The following is a 20,106-nucleotide window of genomic DNA, read 5'->3' as shown; positions in this document are numbered from 1 at the left end:
AGTTTATTGCACACATGGCAGGTGTGAAGGAGACATGATGGCAACAAATGTTTATACTAATGAAATCATCTTTCAAGAGTTAATGTGAATAGTATTAAATGCTACATTTTGTGTCTGTTCACGAAATTAACATTTGTGTAGGACAGATTTTCACTGGTGAAAATCAAAGTGAAGAGTGGGAGAGTATGTATATTAATAATAATAATAATATGTGTATTGTAAAATTACCTGCTCAATTTAATAAGTCACAATTGGTTTTGATGTACGTTAGTAAAATTTAAATTGTTTAGTCATACTGATCACGATTTCAATATTAATGTTAGAGCTAAATTATTCATTATCCCTATTAATCCCATTGATTATTAAAAGCTGTTTTTGTGTAAAGAAAACAGTTTAAACAATATATTTCGCAGTTAGTCATCGTTTTATTTTTTTAAGCCTTTACTTAAAAGGAATCACTTTTTACTTTTGTTTTGTTTGTAAACTACAATACCCACAAACCCTAGCAAGGACGTCTTAAACGACAGACGTCAAGATGGTGCTTGAAAGTACTATGGTCTGGTAAGATACTAAAGCTATGTTTAAATTTAAGATTTACAAATAGTACCTTCATTTGTGCTTCATCATATTCTAATAGATTGATCGTGTATTTTATTGTATTATTTATCTGAAGCAGTCCCAAGCGTTCACTTGTTTCGTTTTAGATATAGGACGTTCAATCCCTGAGTCACTCCATGGTATAGCTAACGTAAGCTAGTAGTGCTAATCACAAGAAGCAGATAGCTAACCAGCAGGCTGTGTCCATTTAAGTAACGTTGAATGAGTTTATATTTTTTTGCAATGTCAGTCACTGTGGTTTGTGGAACTCTATAGGGTTTGTTTATTGCACACCTTTGTTTCAGTTAGCTCTTTAGCATTAGCAGGCTAACACAACCTGATGTCACAACTGTAGCGCTAATGTTTTTCTTCAGTTCATCAACACGAACGCCAATCTCTTACTGGCCCACAACAGATGCCTTGCTTCAATTGTCTGTGTATTTATGGAAAATTTATGGAAAATTGAAAAGTGTTTTGTTAGCTGTAGCCTACCTAGGGTAGCCTTGCCAAAAAATGACTAGTTGGTGTGTTGTTTAGCCATCGCCTTAAATACAGCAGGATCATTAAAACACATAAAAAACATCTTTATTTGTATACTACTCATTTTTCTTAGCGTGGACAACAGTGAGTATATGCGAAATGGAGACTTTCTGCCCACCAGACTGCAGGCTCAGCAGGATGCAGTTAATATTGTTTGTCACTCCAAGACCCGGAGCAACCCAGAAAACAACGTGGGCCTCATCACCATGGCAAAGTGAGAGTCTGTATATCTGACTGGTATTTTTCAAATGCGATGGCCAAACAATAAAAGTCTTGTGTTCCTGTGCAGCAACTGTGAGGTCCTCACCACACTGACCCCAGACACGGGGAGGATACTGTCTAAGCTGCATGCTGTGCAGCCTCGTGGAAACATCAGCTTCTGCACTGGGATCAGGGTGGCACATGTGAGTTTGTGATGTTCATAAATATGGTGTGGTGGTAGACAGTGAGTGGTATGGTGCAGTGTTTTTATCCAATCAATAGAAGAGCCTCAAACTGTTTCTTTATATTGTTTTTTTTTATATGTAATCATTTATTAAAATTCAATCAAATCTTGGTAGTGAAAGCCATACTGTATTTGGTCCTGTTTGTAACAAACGTATTTGTCATTTCATATTGCATTTTGATTTGCTGTGTTTTGTTTTGCAGTTGGCACTGAAGCACAGACAGGGCAAAAACCACAAGATGCGCATAATTGCATTTGTTGGCAGTCCAGTGGAGGACAATGAAAAAGAAGTAAGATCATTTCTGAGATAAATCTGTTTGCCTTGCATGTCGTTGGTTGTTGTCACAAACAGTTGCAATGTTTTAGTCTTTTTGTGTACCGAAACAAGATTCCAAGTTTTTGGGGCTATAAATTATAAGTGCAGTCGCATTTGGCAGCATAGGTGCTCAACCATAACTTGGATGTAAACTCGTGTACAGGGTTCTAAATGAATAAATAAATAAATCAACTTGGATGTTTTTACTGCAGTTGGTCAAAATGGCAAAGCGTCTGAAGAAAGAAAAAGTAAATGTGGACGTCATTAACTTTGGAGAGGAGGTATTTTTCCATCCATGCTCCACATACACTCAGCCTCTCATTTACATCTCTAATGTGCTGCATAATGTACATATGCAGCCCAATGTACATAAATAACCTTTTTTTATACACTCATGCAGGCGATAAACACAGAGAAGCTGACTACCTTCATCAGCACACTGAATGGCAAAGAGGGAGCAGGCTCCCACCTGGTCACAGTGCCTCCAGGCCCCAGTCTGGCAGATGCCCTGCTATCTTCTCCCATTTTGGCTGGAGAAGGAGGTGCAGTGTTGGGCCTGGGTGCTAGTGACTTTGAGTTTGGTGTGGATCCCAGTGCCGATCCAGAGCTGGCCTTGGTAAACAAAAATTTCAAGACAGTAAATTATTCTGCGATGTGTAGGTCTTTAAATTTGTAGGTGTTTTTTTTAGTTGTTACCAATTGCATTTGTTTTCAGAGCACCACTTTAAAAACTCTTTTCGCCCAATCCCTTTTCTATTCAGGCTTTGCGGGTGTCTATGGAGGAGCAGAGACAAAGACAAGAGGATGAAGCTCGTAGAGCTGCTGTTGCATCAGCTGCTGAAGCTGGTATTTCCTCTCCTGCTGCAGATGGTGAGATTGCCATCCCCAACTCCTTGAGTTGACATTTTGCTTTCATAAAGAACAAAATGTCTGTTCATACAGCTTGTTGTTTTTCTGTTTCAGAGTCTGAAGATGTTTTGTTGAAGATGTCGGTCCCACATTCGGACTCCTCTGCCCCTGCTTTGCCAGACTTCAGTCGCATGACAGAAGATGAACAGATTGCTTATGCTCTGCAGATGTCCATGCAGGGAACAGGAGCAGGTTATATATAGATTTAAAATCTTCTTAAGCTTCCTGACCCGAAAGATGAAAAGCTAAATACAAGCTGAGATTGAGCCACATCAACATTATAAAATGCACAAAATTTGTTTACAGCAGGATCTTCAGTGATTGTGTTCCATATTCCAATATAAATGTATTTTTTGTGTAGTTAGTTAAAACATACTCTATACTCTAATATAATCTACTTGTGTTTAAAAACGTAAGTTTGAATTGAACAGTTTTAGTTCAGTGGTTTTCCAGGTTTCCAGGGTATTTGATTTGAATGCACTGGCGCTGCAAGTTGTATATGCTGTAGCTTAAGCTGTGTGCTTTGGATTGAACTGCATGCAAGACCATATTGGTATAATTATGCACACTTAACTTAGCTGTTCTGTATGTTCTGCAGACTTTGGTGCTGAGGATATGGATACTGGAGCTGATATGGAGTCCACTGAGGCAAAGGTAAGCAGAGGTCTTACTGTCCTAGTTCCCTCTCTGTCTCTCTCACACACACACACACACACACACACACACACACACACACACACACACACACACACACACACACACACACACACACACACACACACACGTGTATATATAAATTCTTTTAACTGAAAAGTTAGATGCTAATGGAAATTCGTAAAATAATTCTACAGGACGAAGAAGACTATGATGTTATGCAGGATCCAGAGTTCCTCCAAAGTGTCCTAGAAAACCTTCCAGGAGTGGACCCCAACAATGAAGCCATTCGCAATGCCATGGGGTCTTTAGCTTCCCAGACTGGCTCTAAACCGGACACCAAGAAGGATGAAGAGAAAAAGAAATAAATGTTCAAAGAAAAACTGAATATCTGGTGAATAAAACAACCATTGCATGTGTTCACAGCAACATTGTTACTCTCATACTCTTTGTTCATGTTATGTTTATGCAGCTTTGTGAAATGTAAACAACCATTGCTTTTTCTGATTTTTTGGGATTATTCTTATTTTAACTCTTCTGTGTGAAGCACACATCATAATATTTTTTTCTTTCTTTTTCAATATTACTGCTGCGTAAATTTTCCACAGGTACATGGTAGTATATTATGATACTGGTTGCAACAATTAAATCTGAACTCTGCCATATACAATACCTAATATAAACTATTGTGATTTATATTGTTCGGATAAAACATTACCTGCACCGGAAATTGTGTTAATTCCATGTCTTGCATGGTGAAACTGTAAAGAATGCAAGTATATCAAGATGTCGTTTTCAAGATACAGGTCGACGTTCCTAGTTTTAATAGAGATAAAGATTTTAAGATCGGTAGCTAGACAAATTTGCATTTGTTATTTTAATTTGTAAAATGAAGTCAAATAGTTGGTGCGATCTTAATATTAGTTGTGTTGCTTACAGTACAAGCTGTGGGTTTAGAATAGGGTTTTGTTTGTCGTTTGAAAGGGAAAAGTCGCGACAACAGCGGACCGTGACTGAGTCGCTATCGCGCGATTTGGTGACGCACAATTTGTGCGACTGATCGTGAACTAAGGAACGAACGTCGCTTACCCGCAGGTAAGTAAAATGAAATATGAGCAAACTAATATTCGCATCAACTAGCATAAACATAACACGCACGGGACATCCAATCCTTAGTTATCTCATTGTTGCACTGGGCGAGTCGTGTTTTAGACTAACGTTAATTATGTTCTTGCCGTTAGTTAGGCCAGCTAGCAGCTAATGCTAAACGATAGCATTTGAAGTTTCGTTGCTGTTAGCAGAGGAGCCACTTGTTGCAGCATGACACTTAAGTTTCCTATTCTACACTTGCAGTTCTTTCTAGTGTCGTTTTTTCTACATTATTGCATTTATATCAGTTTGTACCAGAACTTTGCATGCATCTTTCCGCTATGTCAAACATATCTGATCCTGTTTCAATACCAGCTGTTTTTGTTTAGTAAAAAAAGTAAACTTTGTCAATATGATGAAATCGAGTATAGATCTGATGTTGTTATGTGTATAGGTTCAGAGACTTGCCCCGACCATGGGGGACATGAAGACCCCAGACTTTGATGATTTGCTGGCAGCCTTTGACATTCCTGACATTGATGCCAAAGAGGCCATCCAGTCAAGTCCAGAAGAGGAACGCGACGAGGCGGAGACTCATGCAAATGAGAGGGAAAGTGGGTCCCCATCGAGCTTTTCCTGCTCTCCAGTCTCAGATAGTGAACCGCCGATGGTTAGCGTTATTGTGAAGAACGCAGCGCAAGCGGAGTCGTTCGAAGAGCGTGACAGGGATAAAACGGACAACTCTTCAAATGGTGGTTCAGTTTCTCGGGTTCAAGTCAAGTTACCCAACTATCTCACGTCAGAGCATGGTCCCACAATGCCTGCTGATGGTAGCATCGCCTCCCAGATTGCCAGCGATTTTGAGGGTTCTGTTCCTAGAGCTCAGGAAGCAACTAATGCCAAGCCATTGTCTCATCATTCATCATTGAGTCCTTCACTTAATGATTATGAGAGTGAAAGCAATAAAGGAGCTGATCTTAGAGAGAATGATGTCATGCACAGTTTGAAACCCCTCCTCTTTCCCCAGTCCCCAGACAGTGCTAGTCCCATCTCCTCAGCCTGTCCCTCCCCCCATCCAGTCAGCCCTCACCTTCCTCCTCAATCCCTTCAAAAGGAAGAAACGTGTGTGCTTGGTAGTCCATTGTCATCTTCTTTACAACAAAATGGTACTACCACAACTGGAATTAAACATATTACACACTCTGATGAAGAAGACTCTGAACCAGATTTAGGAAGCCCACTGGTGATCCAGGAGAGCCCAGAATCTCAGATGTCTACCCCTTTAAAATTCAGACACAGAGCAAAACCACTATTTGATAGGTTTGAAAATTCTGACACCAATTCTTCTATAATGTCTACTTTTCCTCACCTATCTTTTTCAATGGGAAAGCCTAAGTCCCCTCTTGAAAAGCAGAGTGGAGCTATACCCTCCACTTCTCCCAGCTCCACAGCACCTGAGCCACAAAGCCGCAAGGATTGTCTTCCCCATGTTACAGTTTCTGCCTCACTTAAAGAAGAGAAATATCCAGAGCATGTAATTGATGAGAGAGACTCACCTGAGAGCCCACCTCCCAGTGAGACAGGTCTTTTAATCCGTAACAGAAGCATAAGCCCTGTCTTAGCTTCAACATCGGCTGTAGTGGTGGGTCACAATGACTTCCATCAGGAGGAGCCCATGGAATGTGAACCGAGCAAAGAGGACAAACAGGACCCAAGTGAAAAGGTGGCTGGAGATGGGGAATGTGTAAAAGAGGAGAACAGTGGTAGCACTTCATTTGAGGAAAGTGTGTCTACAAGCCCTGGAGAGATAGTTCCATCTCCACTCCGTCCCCTCAAAGTTAAAATCAAGATTCCCACAGGCAGTGTCACAAGAACCTTGACAGGGGTGGCTCCCAAAAGAAGTGCAAAAGCAGCTCTCAAGTCTGTGGATAGTGTAAAAGCTTCACCAGAACATCATAACACAAAATTCAAGAAGGAGATATTACAGCAATCTCAGTTACCTGCTGTAGCAAAGCTCCAGGATATTTGTGCAGTTAAAGAGAAAGTTGGACTGGACACAAAACCTAAAGTTTCCCCAACGGCTGTCAGCATCACAAAAACTGCAGCCTTGCCCCCTGTCTCCACTCCCAGAGTCACCCCAGGTGTGCTCAACCTGCGCAATCTAGGCCAAAAAACTCTCAACAATGGAACAACGCTTCCTGCATCTTCACCTCCACCACTTCCTCAAAGTATAAGCAGACCAGCTACCATAGTCAACAGCACTGGCGCAATCATATCTAGGAACCAGACCAACTTGGTAGAAGCTTTCAACAAAATCCTCAACAACAAGAATTTGCTGCCCAACTACAAACCTGATTTAAGCTCAGCACTTCCTTCAGAGTGGGGCATTGCTTTACCTGCCCAGGTAAGCTGTTATTTTCTATTGAAGGTTATCAGTCAGTCATCATATCAATGTATTTACTATACTGTTAACTATTCTGAGAGATTGTACTCTTTATTGAAGGTAATAGTAACGTTACTGTCCGTTATCACTGTCTAAGATGATGAACTATTATTTCCCTGCAGGGTTACCGATGTCTGGAGTGCGGAGATTCCTTTGCCCTTGAGCAGAGTTTGGCACGACACTATGACCGGCGCTCATTGAGGATCGAAGTAACTTGTAATCACTGCGCCAAGCGGTTGGCTTTCTTCAACAAGTGCAGCCTGCTGCTGCACGCCAGAGAGCACAAGGAAAAAGGCCTGATCATGCAGTGTTCCCACCTGGTGATGAAGCCTGTACCTGTGGAGCAGATGATTGGCCAGCAGGAATTCACGCCAGTTGGTTTGTTGAACTTTGTCCTGCAGCTGCATTCTGTTTTGTTTTTGCATCCTGTGTGTGATCATTTGCATATTTCATTTTGACTTCCTTCATCTTTGCTGTCATCATCATTGTCCTCCTTAGGTCAGGCCGCGCCAAACACAAGCCCCCGGCCACATCAGGCATCAAGCAACAATAAGGCAGAGGCAGTTAAGTCCATCAGTAGCAAATGTCCAGAGTGTGAGGCTCAGTTCACCAGCAAGGAGGAGCTAACTGGGCATCTCCAAGAAGTCAAACCAGCAAATACCAATGTGAGCAAAACCCCAGAAATAATCTAAGTTCTCCCATATAGAATGAGTGGTCATTCTTCCTTTTCTGCGTTCTACAGCCATGCGCAGAATGTTCTCCTCCCATGCTCCTGCCTAACGCCTGCAGTGCAGCAGCCCATCAACGCATCCACCAAGTCTGCGCCCCACATGTCTGCCCAGATTGCGGCGCAACATTTAAGCAGTCGCAGTTTCAGAAACATCTGAATGAGACCTGTTTACACTTTTCACGTCGCATCGGATACAGGTAGTGTATCTGGCTGTTTGATCAATCAGCATTGTTGTTGCTGCTGTTATACCCTTCATCGTTTCATATTTTTCTCCAGATGTTCCAGTTGCCTGGTGGTGTTTGGAGGGTTGAACTCTGTCAAGTCGCACATCCAGCAAGCCCATTGTGATATGTTCCACAAATGTCCCAATTGTCCTATGGCTTTTAAATCTGCCCCCAGCATACAGAGCCACATCACTGCCCAACATCCAACTCTCACGGAAGGACAGACAATGTAACACACACACATTTAAAGATGTTCTAACATGGAAAAACATCTTTCTTAATTGATCCATTTCATTCTTTTACAGATTGATATACAAATGTGTCATGTGCGACACAGTTTTTACCCACAAGCCCCTCTTGTATGCCCACTTTGACACTCATTTAACCAACCAGAAGGTGCATGTGTTTAAATGCCCTGAATGCACGAAACTGTTTTCTCAAAGGAATTCTCTGTTGGACCATTTCAAGGTATGTTAAAAGACTTAAATAATGTCACAGGGCCTTAAAAATCTAAAATCAACCATAGGTTTTTCTACCATTGTTGATTTCCATTACTTGAATATCTCTCTTCCTCAGACTCACAAGACTTCTGCGTTGAAAAAAGAGCAGCCTTCATCTTTAGCTGCCTCCTCACGTTCACGGCCATCAGTGAAATCAGAGAGCTCAGACGGGGAGGGATGCATGGATGACAGTAAAGCTGTGATTGTAAAGACAGAGAGGATGAAGACTCCCTCAGGGTGGAACTGTGCACCCTGTCATGCCCGCTACACGGACAGAGAGGACTACATTACCCATATGGCGAAACAGCATGGCAAGGTCTGGGCATCTAATATTCCTCTCACTGTTGTATCTAGGAGACACAGTTTGACTAAATAATGTAAATGTAACTTGGAGAAGATTCTAAAAATCTGTAGTCATGTAGATACATCTGTTTTTACTCTGCAGATTTTGAAGAAGTTTCCATGTAACAAATGTGAAAGCTCCTTCACCACCACCTCCAGCATGAGACGTCACATCAGAGACAAACACAAAATTGTGAATCGTAGCTTCCGGTGCCAGTAAGTGCAAACCTATTATAAGGTTTTTGCAAAAACACTCCTTAAAATATGTGTAGTATACTGAAGTTACTGAGAGATTGGTGAGACATACAGCAGACGTTCAATTGAGTATGTATATATCTTTGCTCGTGTGTAGGTTTTGCTCTGAGAGTAAGAAAAGCTTCAGCAGCAGAGCGATGTTAGAGAAACATGTCCAGCTGAGACACAGTATGGAAACTGTGAGTCAGGACACACGGGGTGTAAGTGACTCTTTTGTATTCTTTACTAGGCAAACACAAAGAACCTTTAAGCATTAATAAGAGTTGTTTCCATTTCCTGTGGTTGCAGGTTGGTGGTGAAGACGCAGACAGCTCCTCAGAACAGGACGGCAGTGTGAGAGCTCGTCAGAGACAAAAAGGAGCTGTGAAGATGGAGCAGGATGAGGAGTCCACAGATGGGATGAGCCCTGTGAAGAAGCTGCGAACTGCCTCGGCTCCTTACTCTCCTCCAGAATCTGGGTTCCGCTGTGCCCCCTGCGGCTTCGCCACAGAGACGCAGTCCTCATTCCTGGAGCACATCAGTCAACACAGGCGCGGGGGGACAGAGGGCAGCAGCCTGCAGTGTCTAGAATGCGGCGCTTGCTTCACGTCTACCTTTTCCCTGTCACGGCATCGCTTCATCACCCACAAGCTGAAAGAAACATTCACAGACAACCAGCGGGCCCTCGGGGTAAACCCAGCATCTTCCCCTGGCAGCAGCAAGGACCATGACGATAAGAATTCTCTGGATGATTCTACACCAGCATCGCCCTCTTTTCAATCCTCCATGGCACAGATGAAGGAAGAGGATGCGGACACACTGGTCTGTAAGGTGTGTGGTAAACATTTTGAAAAGGCAACAGATCTGAATACGCACTTCAGAACGCACGGTATGGCTTTCATCAACGCACGGAATGCTGGAAAAACTACCTAAAAGAGGAGCGTTGGTAGGTAATAAAATAGTTTAGCAAGTGCCTTTTATTGTTGATTTCTCATTAAAATGTGAGTTAGCACACCTATGCACTAATTCAACCAAATATCTTGGATAGAGAATGTGTGTAGAGAGAAATCCAAACTAGAATAAGATAAAACAATCAAATGGTATTTTCACTAGTTGAGATGAGCCTCAGCTCTGATGTTAATGAGAGCTACATCTCAGTAAATGCACGGATCAGTTCACATCATGTACTGTAGAGAACTACGCTAGTCTTCACATTCTGCTGCAATCATGACCATTCTGTCAGTGAATGTTAACAGACAGCGCTAGAATGTGTTTGTGTGCATTTCAGCAGTTCACTCTATTGAGGTTCTTGAATCCCAGCCCAGATCAGTACATTTTCAATCATATTTATGTTTAGAAGGTCCTTACAATGGTTTAGATTATGTCACCATGGTTGATCCTGTGTATACTTTTAATTTATTAACAGCCATTTTCAAGAATATACGCTAACATGCTAGATTTTTGCCAGCTTTTAAAAAGCCTTGCCTTTGGTGTGTTTGTGACATAGGTAACAGAAATAGTAACACAAAGAGAAGCATTTGTATTTAACAGACTGCACCTTCATCAGTTGAATTCACATTTATGAAAATTAGCTTTGGCTGAACTTTGGAGTATGTTTTGCACAAAACAAAGACTGCAGGCACAAGTGCAGTGACCAGTACAAATGAATGTTTTGTGAATAAATGATTCTTGTTTATTTTATTGGAATCAATATGGACCAGTGATTTAAAGAAAGTTTGAGTAGGAACACAATCTACAATCACTGACCATGTTCTGGTGATGAATATTCAACATAGAATTTAATATAATATACTGTATTGACATTAGATCTGATGATAGTTCAGGCGTACTTTCTAAAAATGAAAGTACAATAAACTTCATTTCGTATGCAGGCATATGTTTGTCTATTGCTTGCTTTATGCAATCGCTGTAAACAAGAAAACTTATATGCAAGTATGTTTTCATGTAGATCTTTGTATTTTAACATTTTGTCTTTAGTCTTATGCACTGCTAAAAACCACTGCAGATGTTGATACTGGTGTCGATTCAGACACACACACACTCAGTACATGAAAGTACACTGAAACTGAAAAGTCACAACTGTTGCATGATACAGATACGTCCATTGGGAAAAGTGGGTGTTAAGTTCAAAGTTTTCATTTTTACTTATGTCCAAAAGGTTGCAGATGTTTCCGATCGCAGAACCTTTAGACTGAGCTAAAATCAAACCTATTAAACTAAAACTATTCTTTTATTGTGCTGTATTCATCAGTGACCTGTACATGATTGTGTACTTTCTCAGGTGATTTGCTCACTTTAACATACACAGTTGTATTGAATATCTACTTTTTCATTTACAGGGCAATTTCTAAAAATGTTCATAAAAGCAAAATAAAACCCTTTTCTTAAAATATGACTTTAACTTTGTGTATTATAAATATAACAATTTTTCGTTCTCTAGTTCAGTGGTTTCAACAATCTAAATAGAAACTAAAGACATCCCATAATAGACAGCAAGGAAGTGACATTCCATTAAAATGTAGACACAGCAGTAATGTACTGTACTAATGTCCTACAGGGTTTATATATTTGTGTATGAAAATACATAAATGTCTTCATCCCTAATATAATGAATTACATATTGTCACAAGTATTCAGTAATAATATGAATATATGCTTTGACTGTGTATGTGCATCTGATTAGCTGAGGTTCCTTCAGGACTCACAGTTGAAGGCAGTGGTTCTCTGGACTCACAGCAGCAGGAAACCCATGAGGAGGAACAGCAATGGTTTAATGTAGGCAGAGATCCCCTCAACACTCACAGAGGGAACACCTGTAGGAGACAACAGCGAAACACATACAGACAAGTCTTCTATTATAGCGTCAGCCATTACTTTGGGTCACGTTAGGTACTGTTCTGATGATTACGACTGTGATTTGAATGGCATCATTTTTTACCAAACCATCCTCTTTTTTTCTGATTATTGATTTATAAGAAAATATGCTTAAGTCAGTTTGTTATCACTAGACAGTAGTGACTAAATGTCAAACTTTGGCTCACGTGATGTAACTCATACCTGAGCCAACAGAGACCTGCGCTCTGGTAGGACTCCCTGTCTCAGCTGAGTTAAGAGCAGCGCGTTGGTCCTTTCTCAGCGCGGCTTTCTGTTCAGCGGTTACCATGGCAGCGTTGTCAGGACCAAGAGCCTCAAGCTGCGCAACAGAGAGTTCCTGTAGGGAAACAATGGAGTCGGCCCATGTTAACCCACGCCGTGACATTCCCACACCTCAGGACTGAGGAAGGTTTACCTACAGCAAAGTTGGTAGGTGGTATAACCGGGATGCACGTCTGACTGACAAAGGAGAGGACAGACGGCCCCAAGGCAGCCAACTGGCTCGCATGCAGCCCAGCTGAGAAGGATAGAATGAGAACTTCAGCAAAGGAACCACTCAAGAACTGGAACAACAGTATTCTGAAGAATGTTATGGAGTTTGTCTTCCTGCAGCAAAAACCCTGACATAAGAGCTGAACAAGCTCACCAACAATGTTTCCTAAATGAGAAACATGTGCCTCCGTCCAGGTGCTGGGGTCCCCGAAGGCAGATACAGCAAGATCCTTCAAATTCTGCATGACCTTGAATGAGCACTGAATGTCATTCACTGAGCCGACAGCATCCCTGTGACACAAACGCATCATGAAGTTGTGACTTGCTGCTGCCTTTGTTATTATTCGCTTTACACATGAAACATCCAAGATTACCACAGAAAAAATGATATACAAAACCTGAAAGCTTCTTTGTTGAGGGATCCAATCTCGCTGGAGTTGAGGCCACAGATGAATCTATTCAGTGCAACGATATCTGCAGCTCCCAGCTGCTGAGCGGTCAGGTTATTATATTTAGCAACACCTTTCCACACAGCCTCCAACTATTAGGAGGAAATGTCAGTTACTGAACATGAAAGCGCTGAACTGATCATAAATGTGTAAAGGTGTTTTCCTCTACCTGGGACTCATTCCAGCCACAGTGGGATATTCTCTCCAGACCGTCCAGAGGGAAGGGGAGTTTCTTCAGATCGGCGGCAGAGAAGCCTCGAGTTATACATCCTAACTGTGTCACTACGCTGTCGTTCATCTGCGACACGGGGCCAAAGGCCTAGAGAAACGAATGGCAAACCTCAGACAAGGAATGGTTGTAACTGAAAATATCTGTAGTGGATTCTAAAAAGTTGCCAACATTTTACATTGGAACCTTATTGCAACCCTTATTTTGTTTAAATAAACCAATAACACACCTCTGAGGGCTTTTCTTAACCTAAAGAGACAACGCATCGTACAGATTGCTCCATGCTATACAACACGCTGACCTGACTCACTGGGACAAACCTGTAGGACCCCAATGAGTGAATCACCTGCTGAACCACAGCCACCATTGTAAACTGACTGTAATGTTGTTTTTTCCAGTTAGTGGCTCATAGACGTTTTCAGTAAAACTGTAGGGATGTTAAAATGTAAGCCACACCCAGACCTCATGAACACAACAAAATGATTGCATTCTCTGTACCTGCGTTGCTTTTTTGCTGAGCACGGCCAGCTGCTCTGCGTTATACCCAGGGACGGACCCAAGTAATTCTACACAGCTGAGGAAGGCGTCATTTGGCGTCAAATCCAGCTGTGCAGGAGTCCAGTAGACATTGTTCGCTTCCAAGGTGTCAATCACCTTAACAGTAGGTGCTGCACCATCAACACTGCTACTGCTGGCTGAGAGAGAGAAACAAAGGCCAGTTAGATACTTTATATGAATCAGTTCAGAACTCTGGGACTCTAATAAATAAGGCTGTTAACAGATTTCCCACCTCTCTTTCTACGTGCTGTATTCAGATTTGCTGTGGTGGTGAGATCAAAGATTTTCTTCTTCAGGGCCTCTGAGACGAAGGACAGACGTGACTTAAGGAGATAGAGAGTGTCCTTCATCCAAGGCTAGAGATGGAAAATACACAAAAATACTTTAGTTTGAGGAAAAACACAGCGAATGCTGTATCACTGTCACAAGCGACGGAAACCTTATTGGGCAGAGCAGATGTTGCATTATCATCTAAAACGAGAAGGGGACCCAGTGCCTCCATAGTCTGTTGTTGCCAGGTGGATGGATTCCTAAAGATGATTAAAAAAAAGCAAGCACCTGTCTGTCTATGCACTCCAGTATTTCTGATGGGTGTGTAGTGCGTCCTACCCAAAGGTCAGCTTGACCAGATCCATCAGTTCTGGCCTCTGGAGCTGGGGGATAAACTGGCAAGAAGCCATGGCCACGAGGGACGAGTTCAGAACAGCAGGGGCCATGAGGCGCAGCTGGGACGCAGACACCTCACACAGCAGCGGCCCCAGCCGGGACACGTCGTCAGTGGTCAGACTGGAAATGGGTTTTCCCTGCGGATGTACAGAACATCATGCCCCCCAGCTGTAAAGTGTCTGCACTGGCTTCATTACGCCAATATAATACAGTGAGTATAGAGTACTATAATACAGCACCTTCTTTATCACGTACTATTACATACTACATACTACTACTATGACCACACACTATACTGTAGGTGCAGATGATTGACAATGTTAAAGGATGGAGATCAAAGTCAGCCACCCATCATTGTGTGTGTACTGTATGTGCAGACTGACCAGACAGAGCAGAGCCCTCTGTGTGAGCGCAGGACGACACAGAGAAGGAAGAGGTAAAGACTCCAGCGTGACGGATTTCATCTTGTCAAGGAACACGGGACACACGGAGTCGGGCAAGCTCTTCACCTTCGAAGGCCTGCGAAGCAGATGAGACAGAGCCGCCACACGCACAGAAACGAGGCTGAATGAATGACAGACAGATGTTTTCTTACAGTAAGTGGATGAGCAAGACTGCAGGAATCTTATCCAGCTCAGCTCTGGTGACTGTGGAGAAATAGTCGTCTCGCTCCTTCTCCAAAGTGGCAAACAGCTTCTGGGCGGCGCAGCCTGCCTGAAAACAGAGTGTTCACTGATGATCGATGTCCTCGCCGCCTCATTTACAGCCGACCACGTGTTTGTGCAGAGAGAGACCTGACCTGCAGCCTCCATGTAAAGCATTTTTCAAATTTCATACTCATTTTAAAGTATAGAGAGGTGTAAATGTTCAATTTTTACCCTCAGTGAAGTTTTATGTTTGTTTTAAAACTTTAAACCCTGCTTTAATCAGTTTTACAGGTTTGCTCCTCATTAGGATAACATACGTAGAATACTTTACTCAATGTTCAAATTTACTTCTACTTCCATTCTCTTTACTTCTCACTTTAATTGTTTTACTTAGTGGGGGTAGCAGCGCCCCCTTCTGGATGAGGTGCAGACCTGTCCAGGCTCCCCTCATGAGTTTTCTCTGTCGGTTTTAGCCCGATCAGAAAAGTAATCATGTCACAAAAACATCGATAAACGCATAAGGCAAGTTGTACAAAGTCAAAAAGTCTTCAAGTATCAGCCCCTTTACTGACAGGTTCAGCTTCGGGTTGAGGCTCCCCTCGCTGACGCCTCACTTCCAGTTTCTCGCCATATTAGATCAGGAAATGCACAGATTTAACGATTTTTACTCAGAAAAATCTTAATGATAATTGAATTTTATAACATGTGTACTACAAATAAATGGACAGAAATGACGTTTTATTTTACGTTTTTAGTCACGTTATGGAAGGAGGCCTGAGGGAATACACACCAGCACTTTGGAGAGCCACTGTGGATTCTGTGTTAGGGCCTGAGCCAAGCTCTGGGCATCGCTGTTTGTTCCGTTGTCAATCATCTTGCAGGTCACGCCCTGAAGGATGGAGCGCAGCCTCCTGTTTGAACAGTGATGAAAACCAACAGCAGACGTGTCTGTTTAGTACCAGACAGATCAGATCACCTAATATGATTCTTTTAAAGGGCTTTAGTATTGTTCCAAATCTCACCCATACTGCTGAAGCTGATTTAGGTCCTGCATCTTTTTAGCCAAGTACGCCGCCTAAACAAAGACAACGTCACTTAATTAACCTATCTGACCTGATGATGCTAATTGCATTATTCAAAGTACAGTACGCTGTATTAATGGCTCAGGGCGATCAGTAGACAGGATGAGAGTCGGGGAAGCTACTGCACCTGTGAGCGAGTCCAGTTTTTATTCTCAACTTGGTTCAATGTTGTGATATTTGCTTTCATCAGTTTGGTCAGAGAAACGCTGTGGAGCAAAGGTCCGGCCAACTTCTGCACCAGCTCTGAGGGGTCCGCATCCCTCTGAAGCTAAAGGGAAGACGTAAACATTACACAAATATCATTCATGACACGGTAAAGATACTGTATGTTTGCCTGTATTTGATGCTTCTATCTTCTAACTCACCCCCTGCAGCATGGCCTTCAGCTGCCCTTTACTCATCCCCTTGGACATGGCCTTCAGGGCCTCCGTGTCATTCAGCATCTCCTGGGCTTTGACTTGCTTGAGCACACAGCACGACAAACCTCCTGCAATCGACTGAAGGGCCACCAGGTCCTTGCTGGACACCTCGTTACACTACAGGGAAGCAGAACGACAAACGAACAGAGTGAGAGGAGGAGCGTGTGAGGGAGAAGCCGACGGGTCTGAAGGCTCACATTCTTGTCCCCCAGCAGCTTGTGGACTAGAACGCTCAGCTGGCTCTGCTTCCACTGGACGCTGGCTCCTAGACTTTGGAGACACTCTTTGAGAGCAGAGCTGGCGATCATGGACAGTTGCTGGGCAGACAACAAGGCAACATTACTGCCCAGCTCATTCAGTGAGTGAGTCATGTTGAAGCTCGAAATCATCAAGCTGAGATGTTCCTTTTTCATCTTCATCGTCATCAGGATGCAGTACAAAAAAAAGACAAGAGCGTAAATAGAAAATACTGAGAGTGATAAAACTGAGTTGTGTGTGTACAGTAATGTGTGGTACCTGGGTGATTTGGGGGCTGGGGTCACAGTTGTCAAGCTGAACAAGGAACTTTCTACTGAGCTCAGGAGACATGCCTGTAGCATTGAAGTAATAACAAGCCAGGGAACCAAGCCTGAGGAGATTCAGGCAGCAATGAGCATTTACAGTTTAAACACGCTCACAGATCCTTCCACAACAACGTACTTATCCAGGTGATCGGCAAGCCTTTCCTTCCCACTGAAGCACTGTAGAATCTTCTGGAGCAGCTTTGTTCCCAGGCTGGGGTTGATCCTGGCTGCTCTGCTGAATGTAGAGTTGCACCGGCCCGACAGGAAAAACTCACACGTCTGCAGCACGAGGCAAATTGATAAATTAATGTTTGCTATTGGCAGGTGGAGTGGCTCCTAAACACTTAGCGTGTCCCCCCTCACCATCTCTACGGGACAGCCGTCGACATCATCTGGGGTTAAATGGGGGAGGAAAGGCCCCATCATGGTCACGGCGTCCATGTCCAAGGGCCTGCAGTGCTCAGGAGGTTCTACAGAATAAACAATGCTTATGTGTCACGTTAACAAAAAGGCAACCACGAGGTTTTAATGGTCACCGTAAGAGAATAAACCATAGACATGCAGTAACACGGTGCCCATCATATAGACACCTCTCTGTAGCTTCTCCTTCCTGACAGATTCAAATGGAAAGTGGCTTCTGACTTACGTGACCTTGGGTCAGACGGCGGCGTCATTGTACAGTTGTAGTAGTTCTGAGCGATCTGGTGTTTTGTCCACTTTGCCAGGTCAGTCCTCAGGGTTTCAGTCATGGAACCATACGCGTCGTGCATCATCATCATCCTGGAACCAACACCAAGTTTCATTTTAAGCAAGTCTGCTGAGAGACGGTGGAGGACGTGACTCATTGTGACCTCACATGGTTTTCAGGTGCTGGCCTGCTACTTTGGTGGGAAGACTCATGTTGGATGACAGCATGTCCAGCAGTGCAGGCTTGACGGCCCACAGCAGAGCACTGTAGTCGTCTGAGCTGATGTTGTTTTCGCTCTGCATGTTCAAAAGCGTCCAGGACAGAGGAGCCACGAACGCGTGCATGTAACATGAAGACGCCTCCTGGAGATTAGAAGGAAGACCTGCTCATTCTGGCGCTGATCAACTGAATCGTGTGTTAGAATCATCCCCACTGAACTCACAGAACTGTTCTTCATCAGTCTGATCATTTCTGTTACATAGGTGCAGTTCCCAATCATGTCTGTCTGAGAAGAGACAGAGAGGAAGGATGCTTTACATACATCGTGAGCTAAGCTACATTTTCCTGCAAACTCAATATTCCTGTATGTTAGTGTGATGTTTTTACCATGACACCATCTATGGGAACTGAAGAGGCTGCATTCAGGTGATTCAGGAGCGTGGATAAGATGCTGCTGGATCTGTTGGTGTTGTTGTCCAGTGGAGCCGAGTCACTGAAAGAGAAAGTGTTTGAACTATTGTGTGTTGTTATAGGTCGTTTGTGTTATTTTATATTGACGCTTCAGGACAACAGCTCAGCAGTCATAGCAGTACCTGCTGTTGAAGGCAGTGATGAGCGGCATCATCTTGGGCATCGGGTGACCTGTGAAAAGACGCATTTTACCACATATTAGCCGCTCACATAGAATATACACATTAAAATATTTCATTCTTTTCTTTCTTACCGTTATTCTGGCATTTCATCATCTGACAAAAAAGACAAACATATTAAAATGACATTAAAAACAAACAAAGGTCATGTAAGTAAAATGACTAATATTAGGTACCAGTTTTTCAGTCATGTCCCCAAAGTTCATTCCAGACACTGTCTCCACATGCAGGAACACAGCTAAACACAACACAATAAGTTATTCTGTATAGGTACTGGTAATATACTGAGCAGAGACAGTGTCTCTGTGTCAGATGCATGTGATGGATCTGCTGCTTACCCAAGGTCAGACAGGCCACAGGCAGCGTGGAGGTTCTTCTCTTCGAAGCCATGGTGGTCGAACTGCTGACTGACATGTTGATATACGGTCATTCACACTGTGCATCTACTGCACCTGAGCTTTACCTTTACCACGGCATTAAAAGCCATTTGTTGCTACTGCAGAGGATGTTGTGATATCTCCGGTCATTAGAGAATCTGTCTCCATGTGACGTTTCCTGCAGGTTCGTGCTCATCGCTCCCTAGTTACCATCCCTGCTAGTTTTCCTGTGGGGCCATTTGTGGACTGGTGAAAAACAGGTTGAGTAAATGTACAGCATGTGATCTGCTGTGGAACTTCTTGTCTGCTTAGTTCCTTTTCTTCCACCAGTTTTGTACAAACAACAAACTGTCTTTGCACATTGGCGTTTTGTCTCCAGTTGCTTGATTTTGTTTCTGATTTAAAAACACTCAAAAATGATGCTTTGTGATGAAAGCAACAATGATGTAATGATAAAACAGTGAAATTAAACAAGAGTAAACAAGGATGATAAACAAAGATGTGTAATGGTTGTTACATGCTGTATATTTAATCATGGTTAGTGTTAAGTCAGAATTAGAAAATAAATAAGCCAAATAGTAACCGGTATTTTAAGAATAAAAGTGATTTAGGTCATTACTTACAGACTTTTTTTCTTCCACCTGGAGAAAAAATGCAATTAAAAAACAAGGAGGATAAGCGTATTCTTCGTTCTCACATCGAACGTGTGTTTACTGGGTGATAACTTTCCCCGACTGAGTTAGAGCAGGCGCAAAGTACTTAACAACAGGTGTGGGGTGAGCGAGAGAGCGAGAGAATCAGAGGAGAGATAGGGAAAATGAGCTGTGAATTAAATGAGATCCATTTGAACTGATTCTTTCATACCAACCAAAACATTATGTCGTGATTGTCAGACAAAAGTAAGTAGTTAAAAGTAGATTAGAAAACTGCAGCCTACATTTCAGGCTCACTTAACAATCTGGTCAAAAACACAGTTGTTGCCTGACAGCGATGCCACGATCACTCTCATAAATAAACACAAAGTCTCATTAAGGCAGATCCTTATTTGTCACATTATAACTTCAAACAGGAATATTATTATTACAATAACCGTCATCATGATTGGAATTAGATTTGAATTACAAATGAAATGATTAAAAAAAGAAACCA

At 42.6% G+C, this 20,106-nt stretch overlaps 3 protein-coding genes across 6 annotated transcripts; 2 read left to right on the top strand and 1 right to left on the bottom strand.

Annotated features, from left to right (window-relative positions):
* The first annotated feature begins 477 nt into the window (after nt 1–477).
* LOC114843157 (26S proteasome non-ATPase regulatory subunit 4-like) lies at nt 478–3,890 on the top strand. Its single transcript, XM_029129414.3, has 10 exons — nt 478–561; nt 1,211–1,351; nt 1,427–1,541; nt 1,786–1,872; nt 2,111–2,179; nt 2,299–2,514; nt 2,660–2,768; nt 2,862–2,999; nt 3,406–3,461; nt 3,659–3,890. The coding sequence occupies exons 1-10, from the start codon at nt 536–538 to the stop codon at nt 3,827–3,829; spliced, it is 1,128 nt and encodes a 375-aa protein (XP_028985247.1). The 5' UTR covers nt 478–535; the 3' UTR covers nt 3,830–3,890.
* A 396-nt stretch (nt 3,891–4,286) lies between these two features.
* On the top strand, nt 4,287–10,730 carry znf687a (zinc finger protein 687a). The gene is made up of 11 exons (XM_029129411.3): nt 4,287–4,556; nt 5,005–6,954; nt 7,116–7,371; nt 7,492–7,658; nt 7,736–7,920; nt 8,000–8,176; nt 8,253–8,415; nt 8,524–8,763; nt 8,893–9,005; nt 9,142–9,244; nt 9,333–10,730. The coding sequence occupies exons 2-11, from the start codon at nt 5,026–5,028 to the stop codon at nt 9,954–9,956; spliced, it is 3,957 nt and encodes a 1,318-aa protein (XP_028985244.1). The 5' UTR covers nt 4,287–4,556; nt 5,005–5,025; the 3' UTR covers nt 9,957–10,730.
* A 73-nt stretch (nt 10,731–10,803) lies between these two features.
* Nucleotides 10,804–19,858, bottom strand: otoa (otoancorin). Of its 4 annotated transcripts, none has more exons than XM_055502859.1 (29): nt 19,581–19,858; nt 18,919–19,203; nt 18,757–18,818; nt 18,655–18,676; nt 18,524–18,572; nt 18,318–18,423; nt 18,154–18,216; nt 17,880–18,073; nt 17,670–17,803; nt 17,387–17,493; nt 17,160–17,302; nt 16,977–17,088; nt 16,658–16,873; nt 16,407–16,577; nt 16,169–16,309; nt 15,982–16,034; nt 15,750–15,870; nt 14,908–15,026; nt 14,696–14,831; nt 14,256–14,449; nt 14,086–14,176; nt 13,879–14,002; nt 13,587–13,783; nt 13,029–13,178; nt 12,809–12,951; nt 12,565–12,701; nt 12,338–12,435; nt 12,102–12,255; nt 10,804–11,857 (listed from the first exon to the last, which is right to left on the bottom strand). In XM_055502859.1, exons 2-29 carry the CDS (start codon nt 18,992–18,994, stop codon nt 11,775–11,777), a joined length of 3,396 nt encoding a protein of 1,131 aa, XP_055358834.1. In that variant the 5' UTR covers nt 18,995–19,203; nt 19,581–19,858; the 3' UTR covers nt 10,804–11,774. The 4 variants fall into 4 exon arrangements, 3 of the variants coding, with proteins under 3 accessions (XP_055358834.1, XP_040923714.1, XP_028985246.1); XM_041067780.2 differs by having other exon boundaries at nt 18,919–18,987; XM_029129413.3 differs by lacking the exon at nt 19,581–19,858 and having other exon boundaries at nt 18,919–19,467.
* Nucleotides 19,859–20,106: the final 248 nt, after the last annotated feature.

This window comes from Betta splendens, chromosome 16 (assembly GCF_900634795.4).
Source record: "Betta splendens chromosome 16, fBetSpl5.4, whole genome shotgun sequence".
In the NCBI taxonomy this organism is placed as follows: domain Eukaryota; kingdom Metazoa; phylum Chordata; class Actinopteri; order Anabantiformes; family Osphronemidae; genus Betta; species Betta splendens.
The sequence above is the reverse complement of the archived record's forward strand: the minus strand, read 5'-3'. Positions and strand labels throughout refer to the sequence as shown.